The sequence below is a fragment of the Sinohyriopsis cumingii genome, chromosome 10 (genome assembly GCF_028554795.1).
Source record: "Sinohyriopsis cumingii isolate HCF-2022 chromosome 10, ASM2855479v2, whole genome shotgun sequence".
In the NCBI taxonomy this organism is placed as follows: domain Eukaryota; kingdom Metazoa; phylum Mollusca; class Bivalvia; order Unionida; family Unionidae; genus Sinohyriopsis; species Sinohyriopsis cumingii.
Window position 1 is genome coordinate 36,456,836 of NC_142970.1, and position 22,103 is coordinate 36,478,938.

At 34.9% G+C, this 22,103-nt stretch overlaps 1 protein-coding gene across 38 annotated transcripts in view; it reads left to right on the forward strand.

Moving 5' to 3' along the window:
- The window catches only part of LOC149789875 (uncharacterized), a 704,306-nt gene that overhangs the window by 315,917 nt on the left and 366,286 nt on the right, over positions 1 to 22,103 (forward strand). For 37 of the 38 annotated variants that reach the window (XR_016423748.1, XM_089971883.1, XM_089971882.1 and 34 more), the window contains 6 exons: positions 3,705 to 3,783; positions 6,839 to 7,139; positions 7,958 to 8,127; positions 10,674 to 12,578; positions 18,343 to 18,500; positions 21,040 to 21,218. Coding sequence is in view for 37 of the 38 variants with exons in the window: in XM_089971883.1 (XP_089828009.1) it covers positions 3,705 to 3,783; positions 6,839 to 7,139; positions 7,958 to 8,127; positions 10,674 to 12,578; positions 18,343 to 18,500; positions 21,040 to 21,218 (2,792 nt within the window). In the remaining variant the exon portion in view is untranslated. The remainder of the gene's footprint in view (positions 1 to 3,704; positions 3,784 to 6,838; positions 7,140 to 7,957; positions 8,128 to 10,673; positions 12,579 to 18,342; positions 18,501 to 21,039; positions 21,219 to 22,103) is intronic. The other variant, XM_089971917.1, reaches the window with a different exon arrangement.

The following is a 22,103-nucleotide window of genomic DNA, read 5'->3' on the forward strand; positions in this document are numbered from 1 at the left end:
TATCAAGACCCAGTCATCACTTTTTCTGGTGGTTGAACTGTCATTAAATTCTTGAAGCTTTTTTATTATTATGGCCATTATATCTGTCATGGTGTTAAGTGTTTCCCATGTCCATCCATCTTGTTACATCACATCCTACAAATTTTCGTTTCTGTTCAGTAACCTTTGATGGACTTTGTGGATTGAAACCAAATTTGGAGTGTGGTTTTACATTCAGAAGAAGGTGCTAATGTTCGATTTAGCAGAATTGTACGGCATTGTGACCCTGATTTGACTTAGACTTCAGATCTTCATTTTTGTATCCACCCAGTAACTTTTGAAGTACATAATGGATTAAAATAAAATTTGGCTTTAGGCTTTGTGTGAAAAAGTTATAATCAGTTTTCAAAATTTTCTGTCAAAACTGTTTGGAGTTACAGTTTTTGTTTTACATAGAACTTAGGCCTTCAGTTATATTTCTGCTCAATAATAGTTGAAAGACTTTGTGACTTTAAAATAAATCTGGTCTGAGGCTTCACATTATTAGACCTATGTCAACTTCCATTTGACAATTATTCAGCAGAATTTATGATGCTATGGCTGTTTGATTTGGAACCATGACTTTCTATTTAATTTCTTACAATAACCTTTAAAAGACTTACTGGATTGAAATCATATTTAGTATGAAGCTGTATATTTAGAAGACGTGGGTCAGGTTTGAGTTTTACTGTTTTCTGGCAAATGGCCCTTGTTTGGTTAAATTTGGGCTTTTAATTTTTTTTTGTGCTATAACAATGGGACTACTTGGGTTTAAATCAAATTTGGTTGAAGCTTTTCATTAGGAATATTTGAGTGAAGTTCAGTTTTCATTGTTTTCTTAAAAGAGTTATAATAGTCATGCCTGTCAATTTCAGTTCCACTCAGTAACACTTGATGGAATTAGCACATTTAAATTCAAAATTTGGTATGAGGCTTTACTTTTAGAAGACTGGGTCAAGTTTATTTTCACTGTTTTATAACAAAAATGGAGTTGTGGCCCATGTTTACCCTACCTTTCATTTTCCAATCATTTTCAGATCTAGTGGACTGGAAAAAAATCAAGCACAAGATTTTATATTATGAACTTAGTCAAGTTTGATCTTTATCCTTTATATGCACAATTGTATGGTTTAACTTGTATCTTTGTCAGTTGCATCTTATTGGCAGGGGAATCTGTGTCATGTGAAAGTCATGTAGTGTTCAAAATATGCATGTTAAACATAGTGTTCTGTTGAAATTTTTGTTATTCATATACAGGTATGCTTGCTATATGCCAATACAATTTACGCACTTTCATTTTAACGCAATTTATAATGAATTAAGTTGGTTCCACTGTACTCATTTTTATGCTGATACTGGCTCCATGTGCCGTGACTCACATCACTCACCAGGAAAATTATGCATAAATGCTCATTACTTGAAAAATTAGGGTATTATAAGCCCTTAATTTACAAGTGTTCTGTGGGAAAAATTATTTTCAATTTGTGTCAATTTTTGGTTTATGTCATAACCTCAGGAACTTGTCTATTGCAGACATTGAGCATCACCTGTATGTAAAGTTATGTTACTCTAACATCATACAATTCAACCTATTCATCAGTTGGTAATGATCTCAATTTGCTGGTGAACCCAGATAAATTACAAGTTCATATTAACATTAGAAACATTACCAGTATGTATTGTTAACTTCATTTTGTGGAAAAGCAAGTGAAGATATTATTTTTTCACCATTTTCCTGTATTAGTATTGTTGATTATGTACAGGACTTGTAGTTTGATTTTTGCAGATCCTGCTAAAATCAGATAGAAGCCATTTCAGTTTTTAATTCAACATTTATTATTCATTAACATCAACAACAGTATTTCACCAACCAGTCTTGAAATTAAAGTACCATACACACTTTCATATTTCTCTGAACACTTAGTTTTGAAAGTGACATCATCATGACTTCTCCTGCGTCATATGTTAGCCATTTGTGTCTCTGCTACTTTTCTCATCTCTGCTCCTGATCATTTTGCAATCACATTATCTTTTCATAATCTAATTTCTGCCTTTTGGTGGCAGCTTGGCACCTTGTAAATATTTCAACATGTTTTACAATTGATATTGCACAATGCACTGAATGCTTGTCAACAATGATATAAATATTAAAACAACATTGTTTGGTATAATTCTGGACAATTCATTGAGTTGACAAACGCAGCTTTTTCTGATTGATCAATACTAGCTGGAAATCCTCTACCTTTTGCTATCATCACAAATGAAGTCAGTGCTTGGAAGTCATACACCAGGTTTGTTCCACTGTGCATAAAGACTGTACTGACAATATTCACACAAATTTACTTTATGAGTGGATGAGTGGTTTAACTGCAGTCCTGTGAGCATTTATTGTACCTTGTAAAGTGCATTATTTTGATAGGTACTCAATTAACACAATAAACAGATCAATTAATCATTAAATTGAATGCCTACTCATGAACACTTCTTAACTGTTATGGTAACCAGCAGCAGTAATTTTTACTGTTCTGACAGATTAACTATGGCTGGATTTTGGTGATCTTTTTTCAGAGTCATTAATGTCATGAGAACAGATTGGCATTCATTTCAAGCCCTGAGACAGGAATCATATATTTATTGTTTAATCTCTTTGGCTTAAAAATAGTTTGCTGAAACACTCTAGATCATTTGACTTGTTTTCAAGATCTAATAGAACATATATAATTATGTTAAACGTTATTCACTTGATTGCATAATTATAGATTAATCGTCTAGGTCCCCTGGGTGTTCAGGTCATACTGAGTCTACTGTAGTAATTGAAGTCCCTTAAGTGTTCAGGCTATCCAGAGACTACTGTAGTTCTGTAAGTCCCCTTAAGTGTTCAGGTTATACAGTCTGCTGTAGTTCTGTAAGTCCCCTGTGTGTTCAGGTTATACAGTCTGCTTTAGTTCTGTAAGTCCCCTGTGTGTTCAGGTTATACAGTCTGCTGTAGTTCTGTAAGACCCCTGGGTGTTCAGGTCACACTGAGTGCTGTAGTAATTGAAGTCCTTTAAGTGTTCAGGCTATCCAGAGACTACTGTAGTTATGTAAGTCCCCTGTGTGTTCAGGTTATACAGTCTGCTGTAGTTCTGTAAGTCCCCTGGGTGTTCAGGTTATCCAGAATCTACTGTTGCTCTGTAGGTCCCCTAGGTGTTTAGGCTTTCAAGAGTCTACTGTAGTTCTTTAAGACTTCAGGGTGTTCAGGTTATATAGCAGGGGTGCACAACCTTTTTTGGCCAAGGACCAGATTGTATTTTCTAAGACTACTCGAGGGCCGCAATTTCTGTAATATAATTACTGTTCACTGGCCTGATTTCTATGCTGTTTTAACTTTCCCTGAGGGCCGGATCTGGCCTGTGGGCCACAGGTTATGCACCCCTGTTATACAGTCTACTGTAGTTATCCAAGTCCCCTGGGTGTTCAGGCTGTCCAGAATCTTCTTTAGTTATGCATTATTTTTCAGAGCTGTCAAATTTACATGCAAAAATATTTCATAATTTTTTATAGTAATTATCTGTAGTCTTGTCTTATAATGAGGACAAAGTAATATAGGTCATGCTAATTTGATGTACATGTTTGTAGAAAATAAATTATGTTCATGTCTAATGGTAACAATGGAAAAACTGAATTTTATTAAATTTCCATTCTAGGAAATTTGCTGAAGATGTGACAGAGGAATTGACCACTGCAGCTGAAGAACAGGTGGAGTTCACAGTGACAGCCCAAGAGGTCAGCATGCTATTTTTCTCTCTCAGTGTCTGTCATAACAGTTTTTGTGTGGTATTGTTTTATGTCATTTGCCTGACTCTTACTGTTTCTGTAACATTATCCAAATGACCACATTCACCTTTGTGATATGTGCATTGACTGTACAATGTATAGATCCAGAAGTGGCATGATAACATTATGCATTCACCCATGTATAATGTATGTCAGCTGTACATTGTATAGATCCAGAAGTGACATGATAACATATGTGTTTACCTATTTATAATGTATGTCAGCTGTGCATAGTAACAGATCCAAAAGTGACATCATAACATTATGCGTTCACCCATGTATAATGTACGTCAGCTGTACATTGTATAGATCCAGAAGTGACATGATTACATTATGCATTCACCCATGTATAATGTATGTCAGCTGTACATAGTAATAGATCCAGAAGTGACATGATTACAGTATGCATTCACCCATGTATAATGTATGTCAGCTGTACAGTGTATAGATCCAGAAGTGACATGATTTTATTTTGTGCCAGTGCAGTCAGCCACACACTTTATGGACCCAGAAATTACATGATCACATTATGTACCAGTGTAGTCAGTCACACACTTTATGGACCCAGAAATGATGATTTCATTTTGTACCAGTGCAGTCAGCCACACAGTTTATAGACCCAGAAATGGCATGATTGCATTATGTACCAGTGCAGTCAACCACACACGTTATTGACCCAGAAATGACATGATTGCACTATGTGCAGACCATATAGACCAGAAATGATATAATTGCATCATGTACCAGTGCAATTAGCTGTACACAGTATATGATCTGTCATCCATCTGTCCATTAGTGCATGTTTGTTGTTGCTACTCCTCCAGAATTACTGGGAGGATTGCAGTAAAACTTTACAAACATTCATCCCAAGGTCTAGTTGGTCCTAAAATGAAAATGGTGTAGTTCAGACATCCAGTATGGCCACCACTGTGGCCAGCTCTTAAATCTTGTTCCTGCTATTTCTCCTGAATGAATGGCCATACCAACATGTGGTTTTCACTACAAGACTTTTTAGGATGTCTAGTTGGTCATAAATGAAAATTGTGCTGCCTCAATGGCCATCTAGAAAAATCTTCTGATAGATGCTTCCCCAGACTGTATGATGATATTGACATGGAGTTTGTGCTAAATGACTTCTTGTGATGTCTAGTTTGTTTTAAATGAAAATGGTACTCTCCAGACATATAGCTACCAGTTTAATTTTGAAATCCTTGTTTTCTCGTTTTCAAGTCTCCTGAATAAATGGTCATATCATAATTAGGTTATCACTGAAAGACTTTTTATGTTGTCTAGTTAGTTGTAAATGAAAACAAATGGTGGAGATACAACTACCAGGGAAGCCATTTTAAAAATCTTGTGATAGATAGTTCTTCTTGATGGCTGGTCATATCATTAGTATGCTTTTGCCAGAAAGACTTTATATTATGTCTAGTTAACCCATCACATCTTGTAAGTGACTTTGGATGCCTCTGCTATGCATGGAAGCAAGTTTGGATGCCTCTACACCATTCTCTTGGAAGCACATTTGGACACCTACTGTAAACATCAGCTGTTTTGAGCTTGTTTTCACAGTGCCACATTCCTAGAAAACCTCTGATTTGATACTACATTCATTGATGTAAATGACCATTATGTCAGATCATGTCGCTGTTTGTGCTCTAGTCATAATCTGCTATTTAAAGTAACTGGGTTGGATTCTCCACACTCCAAAATGGAGGTCGAAAACTTTGTTTAGTACTTGGAGTTTTTAATTAGAATCATGACTATGAGGACTTCAATAACTTAGGCAAAGGCTGTGATGTTGATGTAGGCAAAGGCTGTGATGTTGATGTAGGCAAAGGCTGTGGTGTTGATATAGGCAAAGGCTGTGATGTTGATGTAGGCAAAGGCTGTGATGTTGATGTAGGCAAAGGCTGTGATGTTGATGTAGACAAAGGCTGTGATATTGATATAGGCAAAGGCTGTGGTGTTGATATAGGCAAAGGCTGTGGTGTTGATATAGGCAAGGGCTTTGATGTTGATATAGGCAACAATGAGTTTTTATCAGATTCAGATGATTAGTGATATAAACATTGACACATAACTTGTAAATTTCGAGTATGAGAAATGGCAGCTATGTTTGGTCACATGGCTTCACTGGCTTGATGGTGAATGAGTTCTCTCAAGATTTTAAAGCACATAAAAATTTCTTCTGTGAAAATATTTATTCAGCTATAATGATCAGATTTTACTCTTAAATCTTATGATACATAATAGATGTGTACTAAAAATGTTAAATGGTTAAAATTGATGTTGAAAGTAACATATACTACACTGGTATAAGAATATGTGTATGGAGTCAAATAGGTAACAGGTATTCTCTTTATAGAGTACCACACTGTGTGACTTTCGGATGCATATATCAACAGCCTACAAAGTCATATACTGTATGAGGTAAAGGGATAATTCTAAATGGAAATGGTGCTAATGTGATATCAAGTATAGTCTGCTTTGGCAGCCATCTTGAAAACCTTGTTATCATTACTTCTTCAAAACATAAAGTTATATCAGCATGAGGTTTGTGCCAGTAATAGATCTTTTCAGGCTGCTGTTGGGTGTTTGTTGTACAAGGATAAATATAAGATAAATTGATTTGATTATAAGATCTCTTAATTTGTACACAGCATGTCACTACTGGAAAGTGCTTGTCAGATAAACCAATGACAGGTTTAGCATTATTCAGGTTATTATCTTTTTAGCCACTTTTTTCTATTTTATCTGAAACATTTTGCATTAGATTTCATCTGCAAGAGAATTTTCATAATCGTTTTTGAAAAATAATATTTCAGAATTTCTTGTTCTATTACATCTATGGAAAAAATTGTAGTTGCTATGAATACTACACAAGTAATGTTATAAACCCTCCAGAGCAAAGAAACTTTATATTTTATTATAACTTAAACTATTTCTTAATTGCATTTTTATTTTAGCTAAGCATTATGATTGTCGTTATGCATTTATTTAGGTTGAGGAGGGAGAGCTGATTGCCCCAATCATAATCAAACCAATAGAGGACATCCAGATAAAGGAAGGTGAAAGCATCACCCTTCTGTGCAAAGCAGAAGGCAAACCTGTGCCCATGTTTGCATGGTATCATGATGGCCGGCCCATCAGATCAGATGATATCTATAAGATACGATCTGGAGAGGAAGGGGAGACAATCTTGGAGATAACGGAAGTATTTCCTGAGGACAGCGGAGTCTACACTGTCAAAGCCATCAATGAGGCTGGATCAACTGAAAGTGTTGCAACTCTCAAGGTTACAGGTGGGTATCCTTAAATAAGCAGTACAATAAGGGATACACCTCTCAATACCACAGGTGGGTATCCCTAGATAAAACAAACAATAAGAGATGCAAAAGTAAGACAAATCTGTAGAATAATAAAAAATGTACTGAAGTTCTTTTTTATAATAGGTTAAAGTTATAAAATGTTATTTGATCAGCTATGATTACTGTTCAAATAAATTTTGTCTTTACTGTACATAATTTTGAATTGCTTTAATTTTGGCCTTATTTAACATTAAAGCTGTATATTTAGTTGAATAGTGCTATGGTAAGAAATTCACAGCTCTGTTCAACAATCACCATTTCAGATAATTACATTTATTGATGTTTGTCCTTGAAACTTGTTTGGCTTTTTGAAATAAATTGAAAATCAACTCAAGCTTGCTATGGAATTTTGGACATTTCCAACAGACATTCAGTTAAGTTTGAACACTAGCTTTCTAGAGCAATGAAAAGAAAACCTTCAAATATATTTCATACAGACAATTCAGTGAAGAGCATTGTGTACAGATAAGTCAATAAGGTCTGGATGATGCATACAGACAAGTCAAAGTTCATGAAATGCATTGCATACAAACAAGTCAATGACCCATGTAGACAATGCATACAAGCAAGTTAAAATTCCATGAAATGCATTGCATACAAACAAGTCAATGACCCATGATAGACAATGCATACAGGCAAGTCAAAATCCGTGACAAGCATTGTATACATACAAATCAATAACATTGCATGCATACTTGTCAGTAACTTGCAAAACATTTAACAACACCATATTTATTTCTTTGTCTTTATAGAAGAGATAAAAGTGAGTGAGTTAGAGGTGGAAGAAGAAAGTTTCACAGTTGAAGCTCCAGAAGAGGAGGCAGCAACCATCACCTTTGAGACCCCAGAGGTGCCCTCTGGTGTGGAAGTGGACTTTGCCCTCACTACTCAGGAGGAGACAACTGCAGAGGCAGAGTTCCAGGTAGGGGATTTCTGTTAATGTATACAATTAGTACCTAACTTGCACGGTTAAGACTCAGTTGTACAGGCTTTAATTGCACTGTTAGCACCACACATTTTCCAAAGCTTGCATATCCATTCATTTTGATATTGTAAATTACTTACAACGTCTCAAATTAGTATCTAAAAGTAACGTAATCAAGTACTGTACATAAAACGAAAATATTAAGAGACTTTATTGATTGGTTTTGCCATTTTATGACTTTTTCTGTTTAGATAAGGAATATTCATTAAATAACATTTCTGTCAAATTTCTGCCATGTATGTCAGGCCTGCATTTGATCCAAGGACAAGGAATTTTACTTTAAAAATTATGTTTAACAGTTTTTGAATTGAGAAATTGTTTTCCATATTGTTTACTATTGAAATGTTCATGTTTAGGTCTTTGCTTTTGTTTACCAGTTCTCTGAAGAAGAGAAAATGGATACATGTATGAGCATGTGAAATAAAGAATGAAACTGTCTGGACATCTTAATTTCAGCTGATTAACCATGCAGCCTTCATAACTTACAGTAGAGAATAAACTTATCTTTAAAAATATATATGATGTAATTATGTTATTAACGGTTACTAGAAAATTTACACTTTGTAATCAGATTAACAAAAGGTATACAAATTATTGGATTATAGTACACAGTATCTACCATATATACTCACTTATAAGTCAAGTTCAAATGCAGACTGCACAACAGACTCAGATTTGCAATCACATAATGTGCCAGCAGATCTGGGTCTATACAGTTTGTTAGGAGTAGTCAGTAGAATAAACATCATAGACCCTGATCTGCCTTAACATAATACACTGGCAGATCAGGGTCTATATTGTTTGCAGTTGGACTCAACTTATACATGAGTATGAATGGTATCTGTCTAATAACATAGCTTTATATTAATAACTGAGTGCATCTATGCTTGATAGACAGAAAAAATACCAGGATGTCACACCTTAATATAGATATGTAGTTTAAACATTACACTTCAAAACACTAAATGTCATTTGAAGAAGAAAAAGAAAACTAATTTTAAATGTTAGATTTGCATGTCAGTATTGTATTGTACTGTAATACCTTATGCCATATATATTCATTAGCACGCATAAACTTGCATAGATCAACCTGCTGACCTTGGTGAATGTTGAAATGAGGAATTGTGGGATTTTGTAAAAGGAAACTACTGTATGAATGCTGATCTCTCTTTTGTCATAAACTTAAAGCAGAGCATAGATATTCTTGATTGCATTTTGTTCATAATATTACATTATTAAACAAAAAATGGTTTAATGAGCATATTATGTCTTTTAATTTGCCCTTGTATTAAGTTCTAATGTTCCTGGAAATTAAGGGAATTTAACTAATATTTGTATTTCAGACTCCATTACAATTAGATATCTTCAAACCTACATAATTCAAACGATTTCCTTTTTTTATTCTGTCAAACATGTTTACATTAATGGCATCTCAAATTTCTTCAGAACTGCTATATATTTTTGAATGTGAACTATTCAAAATCGATTTTTTATATCTGCAAAATTCTGCTCGAGACATTACAATTTATTCTATACAATTTCAACAAATTTTCAGATAAACTATCTGTACATACGTTAGAGACAGATTGAATGTATATGCTTGAACTTGACATGGGCATTTTGTATGGCATGGGGCTGATTTTCTGCATGTGTGGATCGCATATTTGGTGTTTGGGTTGCACAGTGGTGGGAATCACAGGCGTCTTGGTTGAGAATTTTGTATCCTTCAGCTAGGGAACAGAGGAAACAGAAAATAACTTGCTTCAGCAGAATTAGAAACATTGACAGTATTTTCGGTGTGGAATATTTCAAATTGGATTTTATATTGTGTCATGTATCAAGGAAAGGGAAGGGGGTCAAAATACAATTTGGAAAGAATATATAATTTACTCCATGTAGGACTAGCAAATTACTTGGAAATCATAGTTTAGAAGTCAACACTTTTGAAAATTATACAAACCTGTTTGAATATGAACAATTTCCAGTTTGAAATTTGATATTAAATATTAAAATTGATATTAAATACAGATATGAAATTTTCAAGTAACCCATTTCATTGGTTTTGGCTCTGATTATGCTAGATCATCAAGTATCCTATTTCACTGGTATCTATGTATATATATATATATATATATATATATATATATATATATATATATATATATATATATATATATATATATATATATATATATATAAGGAGTCATGAAAATGTGCATTCCACAACAGTAATGCATCTCAGACGATACCAGTTATATAGTACAGTACAAGTTGTCTGGCATTATGTGTTGTTGATTTAAACTCATCTGTGCAACTTCACATCAGTTTGGCATGATTGCATGAAATGCTCTGTTCTCTCCACACAGCACCTGCATGACCCAGACAGTAATGAGGACATGCATGTATATACTTGGAAATTAAAACCACAAGGTAGCTCTTATCATGGCTATTCAATTTACAAGGAAGAAATTTCTGTTGAACAGACCTATCCTACTGCCCTCACTGAAGAACTCCAAGAGGAGACAACTGAACAAGACATTGTACCGCAGATACAGCATGTTAGTATTGAGGACTTTAACCCCAAGCCAGACTTAATATCTGACTTAATATCAATAGCTGAGACCACTATAGAGTCCAGCATGACTGAGGTAGAGCATACCCAGCCAACCTTGTTGGTTGACATTTTCATTGAAGAGAAGGAAAGTGAACAAAAAGAGGAAAGCAACATGACATTCACTGGTGATAAAAAAGACAAGGCTTTACATTTGGAAAAACCTGGAGATGAATTGGAGGTGGTTGAGACAGAAGAATTTGAAGTATTAAAGCCTTATCATGAGGCAAAGAAATTGTCTGAAATGGAGGAAAGTTTTGAAATTGTACAATCTCATTCACAAGTTCCAGAATTGAAAACTAGAGAGGAAGACATTAGAAGGTATGATGAATACCAGGATATTGATGAAGAAGAGAGGAAGCTTATTGAGGAGTATGAATTTGTGATTGCACAACAGGAGGCTAGAGAAGAGGCTGGTTTAGATGGAGATGAGATCTCGGATAAATATTTTGATGCTGCAATGTCAGTCAGGACTGAGGATGAGGTAGAGGAACTCCCAGAATCTGAAGAGGCCTCTGTAGCAGACAGAAAAGATGACATGGAGGATACTTTTGAAAAAGCTGGACAGAAAGAAAGTTCCAGTGATAGTTCAAGCTCAGAAGAAGAGGAGGAAAGTGAAAAATCAGATCACCACAAATCTGAGTCATCAAAGGAAATGCCCAGCAAGGTACCATTGAAAGAAAAAGATGACTCAGGGACACTGGAGAAAGTGTCTTCTTCAGAGGAATCAAAAGAATCAACTGTCAAGAAAGAAACCCAGTTTGAAAAATTGCCATATGTACAGAAGGAAGCAGAAGAAAAGCACGATGATCTAGATATTGAGCAAGACTATTTTTCCAAACCTGAGACAGAATTCAGGGAACCTTCTCATTTCCAAATGAAAATCTTAGATGATGATTCTTCCTATGATGAATCTCTGATGGGAGCAATTCCAACAAAAGTATTTTGGGAAGTATACCAAGATGAGATTGGAAAACCAATTGTTCCTCGATTAGATCTAAGCAGCTTCCAAACTGAGGAAGCTACATCTCCAGAAACTGGTTCAGTAGATGTTGTAACTGAGGTTATGTTTGAAAAGGTTGATTATCCTCAATTTGCCACACAGCAGGAGGTTAAAAGTAAACCTGACTTAATCCAAGATGTTAAAAAAGTAAAGTCTCCTACTATCACAAAGCCAACATTGGAGCTGGAGAAATTTGAAAGGGATGAAGAGTTTCCACTGGTTGAGACTTATGATGCAGATGATTTAGGTGACATTTCAAAATTTGACAGGCAGTATGATTTTGAATTTCAAAAACCAAAGAAGTGGGTTCCTCATGCTGATGTGGAGAGGCATGATGAGAATGAAGCAAATGAGGTGCCAACCTCCACCTTAGACCGATCTTATGAAATTTTTGAAGAGTATGAAATAATGGTACCAGAGAAACCAGAAGGACAGTTACTGAAGGTCAGGGAGTATACCTCATCTGAGGAAGAGGATGTACCACTGGAAGAGGCATCTGAAGAACCTTCATATGATGCTGAATACCAGGAGGAGGATGAGGAGGTTGATCAGGAGGAAGTTGTAGAGGAAACTCAGGAGGTCATGCATGTTACTCTAAGAGATGAGTTTCTTGAACAGATTCCTGAGGAGGTTGAACCTCTTGATACCTCCTCTGAGGCATCAAAAGGCACCTCTGATGCAGAGGCAAGCCTCAGTCCCAAGGAAAAGTCTCTCCATGGAAAAGAGGCTAAGGACTCATTGATTGAGGGAGCACAAACACCAGATACAAAGAAGGTAAATGGTTGCACAGGAAAGAAGAGACAGTGATGGTGAACAAAGAAATCTGAGCTGTTCATTTTATTGCATGAAAAGTATATTAACCTTTGCTAATCAAACTTAAAAACTGTGTTTGTTGATTTTTTGACAATTTTGTTTTGCCCTTCAGGTCATAATGTGAAGTGAACTTCTTGTAAAACCCAGCATATGTTATGCATGGATAAAAATTTTTTGATATTTTCAACTAATTCTTATGAACTACAGGATCAGTTTCAACCAAATGTGGCAGCAAGTATTTTGACACAAAGGCCTGTCAGGTTTATGCAGATGATTCCAGTTTGCCATCAGTTATGGCACTATTACTAAGAAAAGAAAGACCTTGGAACAAATTTATCTTAGAAACCACTGTGTAGAGTTTAATCAAATGCATCAGAAGCATCTTGATATGAAGAACTTTCAGGCTTATACAAATGATGCTGAACCACAATCAAATATAACTGCCATTACTAACTATGGTATAAACTTAAAATAACTTCTTCACAGATTAACAGAAATTGACCATATTTAACAGATAAAGCATCCTGGCATGGGGCTTTCAGTTTTATACAAATCACATCAATCTTCTACCCTTAAATATATCAATCTTCTACCCTTGAATAAAGCTAACATTACTTAGAAAAAATTTTCAGTAACTTCTTTTCTACAACCACTCTGCAGACCTTGACCAGTTACTACATAATGTCGACAGAAATGACTGCCACTGCTAAAGAATAGACAAACTCTGAAACCACTTGTCAAACAACACTCAAAAGAATATAACCAAATTTGACAGAAAGCATCCTGGGATAAGTTTCATTCAGACTTACAGAATTTGACAGAAAGCATCCTGGGATAAATTTCATTCAGATTTATACAATTTGACAGAAAGCATCCTGGGATAAATTTCATTCAGATTTATACAATTTGACAGAAAGCATCCTGGGATAAATTTCATTCATATTTAAACAAACAAATCTGATCATCCATCAGCTATGACTGCTTTTCCAAGCATAACAACATTTTAACTTTTGTTTCAAAACTGCTGAGCAGAGTTTGACTGAAAGCATCTTAGCTCAGAGGCCATTCAGACATACTGAAATGATGTTGATCAATCATTAAATATGGCTTCTGTTGCTAAAAACAGAAAAATAAATAACTCTTAAAAAGCAGTTAGTAGAATATGACCAACTTTGACCAAAAACATCATGGTACAAAATCCACCAAATATATATGAAGGTACAAAAATTGATTGGAAAAAAAACTTGTAAAATTAATTTTTATAACATAGAGAATAAACAGCTTTATAAGAAATCTCTTACGAAGCATCTATCTAACCAAGACTTCTTGGCTATCTGCCCTTGTATTTGGCTGTTAGGCAGATGTCAGGCAAATGAGCAGTGACAGGCCTACTTCATCCATTTTTGGTCATTTGAAATACCTTGTTTTGTCACTTTGTCTCAGTTTTTTTTTGTAACTTCAAAAATCTTGGTTAGTTACTGTTTTGGTATTTACTTTGTTTGCATGTGTTATTGTTTACTTAAATATGCTTTGCATAATGTGTTACAACTCTGAACTTGTTTGTCCATTTTCTGACCATGATTAATCTTTATATTCTGTGTGAAATCATTAATTCTTTTCAAGTAAAATTTACAACAGAACTGCTCTTTTAAAACAGTTTCTTGAATACACGTTGTAGCCTTTCTGTTTTATGTTCTGTAATTGTAGGGGTAAGTCCATGACTTTGGGCCAATCAAAGTTATCTTTTTCTTTTGTTTGAATATAAAATTATAAATCAGGAAAACATTATGTGGTGACTAATCACTTCAAGCAAATATTGGTTTATAATATGTTACAACAGACTTTTTTCATAATGTTGAATATCTAATCCAATATTTCTTGCTGATTGGAAATATATAGCATAAACATTGTATTTCTCATGCTGTACAATTGGTTATAAGCTCAGGTTTCTTTGCATAAGAGTGAAAGTGAAACTTTTCATGAAATTTAAGCCTGTGTGTTTTGTGTGTTTTCACAACACAAAGCCTGTGTGTTGTGTATTTTCATGACACAAAGCCTGTGTGTTTTGTGTGTTTTCACAATATTTGTGCTTTTGAGTTGTTTTTTTGTTTGTTCTTGATTTTGTTATATTTGTTATGATTGTTTTTGTCAATTTTAACATATTTATTGTGATTCAGGTCAAAGCATTTATTCATGAGTACTAACCAGATTGCAACAACAACAAAATTTAAAACCATGTGATGTTCCTTTAATTTTGAGATGAATCAGTATTGGAGAAATCAGAAGAATATCTTGCCAAACTGGTATGCCCTAGCAGTTAGCTTTTCCATTGACAAGGTTACTCACTACTGAAGGCTTTGCTAGCAGATCAAGTCCAAGCTTTTAGTAGAATCAACAAGGATATTTTAGCAGCAGGCCTTAATTTTAAGTTCTTTTTATCGGCTGCAGTCTAGGCCTTTGTTTTAAGCTCTTAATATAGGCAGTCTAGGCCTTATTATAGGCAGTCTAGGCCTACCCCTTTGATGAAGCTGAGGCTATACAGCATTCTCTTGGATGAGCATATGAGTTGCATGGGCCATGATCCAAATCCCTCACTTATATTATTTTCCGAATTTGTCCATTCCTCTTCTCACAAAATTGACCTATGTATCAAAATTGACCTATGTATCAAATTTGACATGTGTATCAAAACAATTTGCTTATTCATACTCCTTTGCACTACATATAATATTAATATTTTACAGTTGAACTTGGAAGCTGGATGTATTTACATTTTTTTTAGCTCATCTGGCTGCAAGGTGGTATGAGTTTATGGTATGGCACTGTATTCATCATCCATCCGTCTGTCTTTCAACAAATTGCTTTATTATATGCCCACAGGATAAAAACATTTCTTCACTGCCTTAGTGGATAGCCTGGATTTGGGTTTTAAAAAGTCTACAATTCATTGTCAAAGTCATTGATAAAAGGAAAATAATTTCCACATAATTATATTAGTTCTGCATTATGAGACTAGATAGTTTGCACCAGAGATAAGGTAGAAGCCTGTCAATTTCATAGTTAAAAGGTCAAAGGTTGGAGTCTGTGTTAAGAAAGAACAAAAATGGTTTGTACTCAATAATAGTAGTTATGTGTCACATACCAGAACCAAACATTATTGATACATCCATTTTGGATAAGGAATACTGATTTTGGGGGTCAAATTTCTGAGGCTGAGGTCATTTAACTGAAAGAAGAAAAATGGCTTCTGAGGCATACACCTTTACTAAAGTATGTGGTTATTTGAACTTTGGGTAAGAAAGAAGCCTGGTGTTTTTTGGGGTCAAAAGGTGACAATCAAGAAGTACAATAGGTTTTGCACATCAACTTAGTTTTATATTATAGATCTGCACTAAACTTTGAGGATGGTTTGCACTTGAACTAAGGAAGAAGCTTACTTTGGGGTCAAAGTTCAAGGTCATTGACTGAAAGAAGAAAAATGTTTTTTGCATAATAACTTTAGTTGTAAACCACATATCTTGGCCAATATTTGTGGAGGGCTGCACTAAGATATAAAGAGGATTCTAAATATCAAAGATAAAGGTCATTCTGGCTCAAGTGAAATGATTTTTGCAAAAATAATGTTCATTCTAGACTAAGTTCCATTACCAAATTTGTGGATGGCTTGGAGCTCTGGTACTGGAGTGAATAAACCTGTAGGGGCTTAAAGGTTAGTAGTCATGATCATGGTAAATATGAAAAAGAATAATGTTTTCTGAACAGTAACTTTAATTCAAGATGGCACACTTTGACCATGCATACAGGTCAATGAGATCCAGTGCTCAATAATCTGCCTTCTAGGTTCTGCACAAATGGCTACTATACATGGCAGTAAAAAGCACTTCTTGTATTACACTCTGGAGTCCATATTTCTGATTTTATTGTAATTAAACTGTCAGAAGAGCTAGATAATGAGTTGGATCCAGACATATTATTAAAGTGATCGGCTGAGCTGTCAAATAGTTACTGTTTCTAGGCTTTTATCGTCAAGCTTTTCATTGACTATGATTGTGAGTGAGAACCAGTCGTATTACTGATGTGATCTTGCATCGTATCATCTGAGCTTGTCAACTGCTGACAACTATATTTATGATCCAGTTTAGATCAGGCTCAACCATATATTTTCAAGATATTGGATGACTTTGTTAGCGAGATGTAAGCATATTTATGAGGTAATTTTGATTGGTTGAGATAGCTACCACCCATTAGAATGAATTTTGATCGGATTTTGCTCCAATTTGGTAAATAATTTTATGTCATTGTTGTCTTAGACAGTTTCTATAACTTGAGATCATGAGATGATCTTGCATCTGATTGGCTGAGCCTGTATGCAAATGTAGATCTACAGGGTATGTTTCTTACCCAAATCTGATGAAACTTGGTAAATAGGTTGATTATGAACAAGAGATGATACATTTTAATTGTGACCTTACCTTCGAAGAAAAGATTTTTCAGACCATAATAAAATATGTAAAATCCACATAATATAAAGTTTTGGAGATAGTTTCCAAGGGTTGTGTTTTTACATCACCATAGCAACCTCTTTTAACTTGTGTAATCCAAGTTGGTCATATCAAGCTCAGGTGGGCCACTTTGTTATTACAATGATGATAATTTTGTTTCCAAATTTTTTTAAAATTGAGACAATGAAATGTCTTTTTTGATGTTAACAGTTTAAGGTTTTAATGAACTCACTTGTACTGGAGCATTTTCACCCATAATTTTGGTCCCAGATATATTGGACACAGGGAGTTGTGGTGGGGTGGGATGTAAGTATTTATGACTTTTAAATGCTTGAGACAATTTTGTCAGCTTAGAACTCCCCCACTCCCCCACTTTAAGGTCCTTCATTATAACACCATTCCTGTTATAAGAGGTGAGTATGGTCATAGATTCCATCTCATTAAGCGGTAGTTAAAATACTTCATTTTCATTATAAGGCAATATCTCTATAACATGGTATACTTGGTAGCTGTCTTGTGTTAAAATAAGGCAATATCTGTGTAACATGGTATACTTGGTAGCTGTCTTGTGTTAAAATAAGGCAATATCTCTATAACATGGTATACTTGGTAGCTGTCTTGGGTTAAAATAAGGCAATATCTGTATAACATGGTATACTTGGTAGCTGTCTTGTGTTAAAATAAGGCAATATCTGTATAACATGGTATACTTGGTAGCTGTCTTGTGTTAAAATAAGGCAATATCTGTATAACATGGTATACTTGGTAGCTGTCTTGTGTTAAAATAAGGCAATATCTGTATAACATGGTATACTTGGTAGCTGTCTTGTGTTAAAATAAGGCAATATCTGTATAACATGGTATACTTGGTAGCTGTCTTGTGTTAAAATAAGGCAATATCTGTATAACATGGTATACTTGGTAGCTGTCTTGTGTTAAAATAAGGCAATATCTGTATAACATGGTATACTTGGTAGCTGTCTTGGGTTAAAATAAGGCAATATCTGTATAACATGGTATACTTGGTAGCTGTCTTGTGTTAAAATAAGGCAATATCTGTATAACATGGTATACTTGGTAGCTGTCTTGGGTTAAAATAAGGCAATATCTCTATAACATGGTATACTTGGTAGCTGTCTTGTGTTAAAATAAGGGAATAAAATTTATATATATACATGAAATCCATTTTAATAATATAAAAATACATTTATTCTTCTACAAAGTTTGTCCTTGAGGAGGAAAAGTCATTGACAGAAGATATCTCCACGGAGGCCACCATCCCAGTTTTCATCCAGGAACTCTCTGATCAGGAAGTTACAGAAGGAGACACATTAACCTTGTTTGTAAAAGTCACTGGCAGACCATTCCCAGAAATCAAATGGTGAGTACAATTTTTCAGTCTGTTAACGTAAGTTAATTTGTTTGACATTTTATGCCTTTCATACTTCCTGCTGTTGTACCCTTATAATGTGCAATATTGGTCTGATGTTGTACCCTGATAATGTGCAGTATGACTCAGATGTTGTACCTTGATAATGTGCAGTTTTGCTCTGTTGTACCCTGATGATGTGCAATATGGCTCAGATGTTGTACCTTGATAATGTGCAATATTGCTCTAATGTGCCCTTGTAGATGTTTTGAAGAAGCAGCTAACAGAGGCAACCATTTTGTTAAATTAGAAATCTCATGATGAAGTTGCAGTGGAGAAGGGTCTTGCACTTTTTAAAACATTGAAAATTTTAACTTTGCATTAAAGGATTTACTGTTTTGCCATTATCTTTGTTTCCTGGGGCCACTTATGGCAGCTACTAACATTTACTTGGCATTTTTAGCAAGTGACATTTAACCCTACAGAAATTTTCAAGACTTGTGAACAGTTAATGGCCAGCATTTACCGTTGAAGCTGTACTTGCTCAGTAGCACTTGTCACAGTTTGTTGTTGTTGTTGTGGGTTTAATGACATTTTTTCAGAACATACTCAGCTGTACATTGTGACCCATATAGCCGGTGGAGGAAGAACCTGGGAAAATCCCAGTAAGAACCACTGACCCAATGGGAAGCTACTGGCAAACTATCTTACATACCTAAGCCTGAGACTCAAACCCATGCTGACAGAGGTGAGACGGCAGTCATCACTAAAGGCAAGCACTTTAGACCACTGGGCCACCTGAGGCCCTGTCACAGTTTGTGACATGAACAGTTGCAGAATTGACAGTATATGTCACAAATTAATCCATTTACTGGCAGCAAGTTTTCTGTCACTGGTTAATGCATAAATAAATCCATTTACTGGCAGCAAGTTCTCAGTCACTGGTAAATGTCACAAATAAATCCATTTACTGACAGCAAGCTTTCAGTCAGTGGTAAATGTCACAAATAAATCCATTTACTGGCAGCAAGCTTTCAGTCACTGATAAACGTGACATATTTACTGGCAGCAAGTTTTCAGTCACTGGTAAATGTCACAAATAAATCCATTTACTGGCAGCAAGTTTTCAGTCACTGATAAACGTGACATATTATTTACTGGCAGCAAGTTTTCAGTCACTGGTAAATGTCACAAATAAATCCATTTACTGGCAGGCAAGCTTTCAGTCACTGATAAACGTGACATATTATTTACTGGCAGCAAGTTTTCAGTTACTGGTAAATGTCATAAATAAATCCATTTACTGGCAGCAAGTATGCATTCAAATCTGTGAGATATTTAGCAGCTGTTATATTTATAATTTTCCCTACCTCAACATTATTGATCTGCACATGAAATGTATTGACAAAAATAAAAATCAATTTATTTTCATATGAGTAGAGAAATTGTTTGGACACAGTACACAATTGCCATACAGCAAAGCTATGCTATAATGAAATATGTTGCTTTACAACAAAGCTATGCTAAAATGAAGTATGTTGCATTACAGCAAAGCTATGCTATAATGAAATATGTTGCTTTACAACAAAGCTATGCTAAAATGAAGTATGTTGCCTTACAACAAAGCTATGCTATAATGAAGTATGTTGCCTTACAGCATTGCTGTGTTATAATGATGTATGTTGCCTTACAGCAATGCTATGTTATAATGAAGTATGTTGCATTACAACAAAGCTATGCTATAATGAAGTATGTTGCCTTACAGCAATGCTGTGTTATAATGATGTATGTTTCCTTACAGCAACGCAATGCTATAATGAAGTATGTTGCCTTAGAGCAACACTATGCTATAATGAAGTATGTTGCCTTACAGCAAAGCTATGCTATAATGAAGTATGTTGCCTTACAACAATGCTGTGTTATAATGATGTATGTTGCCTTACAGCAGCACTATGCTGTAATGATGTATATTGCCTTACAGCAATGCTATGTGATAATGATGTATATTGCCTTACAGCAACGCTGTGTTATAATGATGTATATTGCCTTACAGCAACGCTATGCTATAATGAAGTATGTTGCCTTACAGCAAGGCTATGCTATAATAAAGTATGTTGCCTTACAGCAAAGCTATGCTATAATGGAGTATGTCGCCTTACAGCAATGCTGTGTTATAATGATGTATGTTGCCCTACAGCAACGCTATGCTATAATGATGTATATTGCCTTACAGCAATGCTATGTTATAATGATGTATATTGCCTTACAGCAACGCTATGCTATAATGATGTATGTTGCCTTACAGCAATGCTATGCTATAATGACGTATGTTGCCTTACAGCAATGCTATGCTATAATGAAGTATGTTATGCATATTATCTACTGTTATAAAATAAACTGGGATGGATTAAAGTGAGGGATTGCTGTATTTATTTCAAAATACTGTGCAACATAACATCATTTCAGTTACATTGGATTTTAAACCATCATCATCTTTCCTTTTCATTTCCTTTTGCTCTGAACTAAACACCTTGTTTTCCCCCATTTCCAGGTTCCGTGATGGTGTGGAAATTCCAAACGATGACCGCTTTGTGATTGACTTGCGTGGCAAGTTTGCTTCTCTCATCATCAAGGACATTAATGTTGACGATGATGCAGAATACACAGTCACTGCCACCAATATTGCAGGCAAAGCTACAAGCCGAGCAGAACTTTTTGTCAATCCTTCAGGTAAGTCCATTTCATGCACAAATGTATTGCATTTCAGTAGTTATCATGTACCTTACTTGCTGGTTGGGAGTATTATATCAGGTATGTTCTAATTCCTTATTAGGACATTGCATTAAAAAAATTAACATTATCAAGTCATTTTTTCCACAAATTTTAATTGTTTGGTCAGAAGAACTAACCCTGTATGCAATTTGTCACTTATTCCATCATTTTTCTCTCCTTCAGAATGGGTACATTTTTATGCATTTGGTTAAACATCATATCAATACATCCATCTAATTGTTACAGGAAGCCTCATAAACATTCACTGAAATTCTGTTTTCTGGTCATTTCTTACAGACCGAAATTGAATGTCCATGTTGTTTGATGATGCAGCATGTTAATTTATATTTTCCATTTGATTTACATGTCAATCTCAGACTGAAGAGTTTCATGTACCATATATACTTGCTCATAAGTTTAGTCTGACTGCAAATTACACAGACCCATATCTGTGATCATATAATGTGATGGGAGATCTAGGTCAGTGCTGATTGTTAGGAGTAATCTGTACAATAAACAACATAGACCTGAACTGCCAGCACATGATGTAAAGGCAGATCAGGATCTCTGTTGCTTGCAGTTTGACTTGAATTATAAGTGAGTATAGATGGTATTTTTGTGTACTATATTTCTTCTGCAACACCATCTTAATATCATCATTATCACCATCATCAACATCAACATCAATGTCATCTTTCCCATTAATACATTCTCTATTGAAGGACAGAGTTTACCAAGTATAAAGTCATTAAAAGTTTGCTCTATACTAACTTTATTTGAGTGTACACTCAGTTTCTGTGTATTCAGAATTTGCATGGTTCTACCTAGCCCCATCGTACTTGA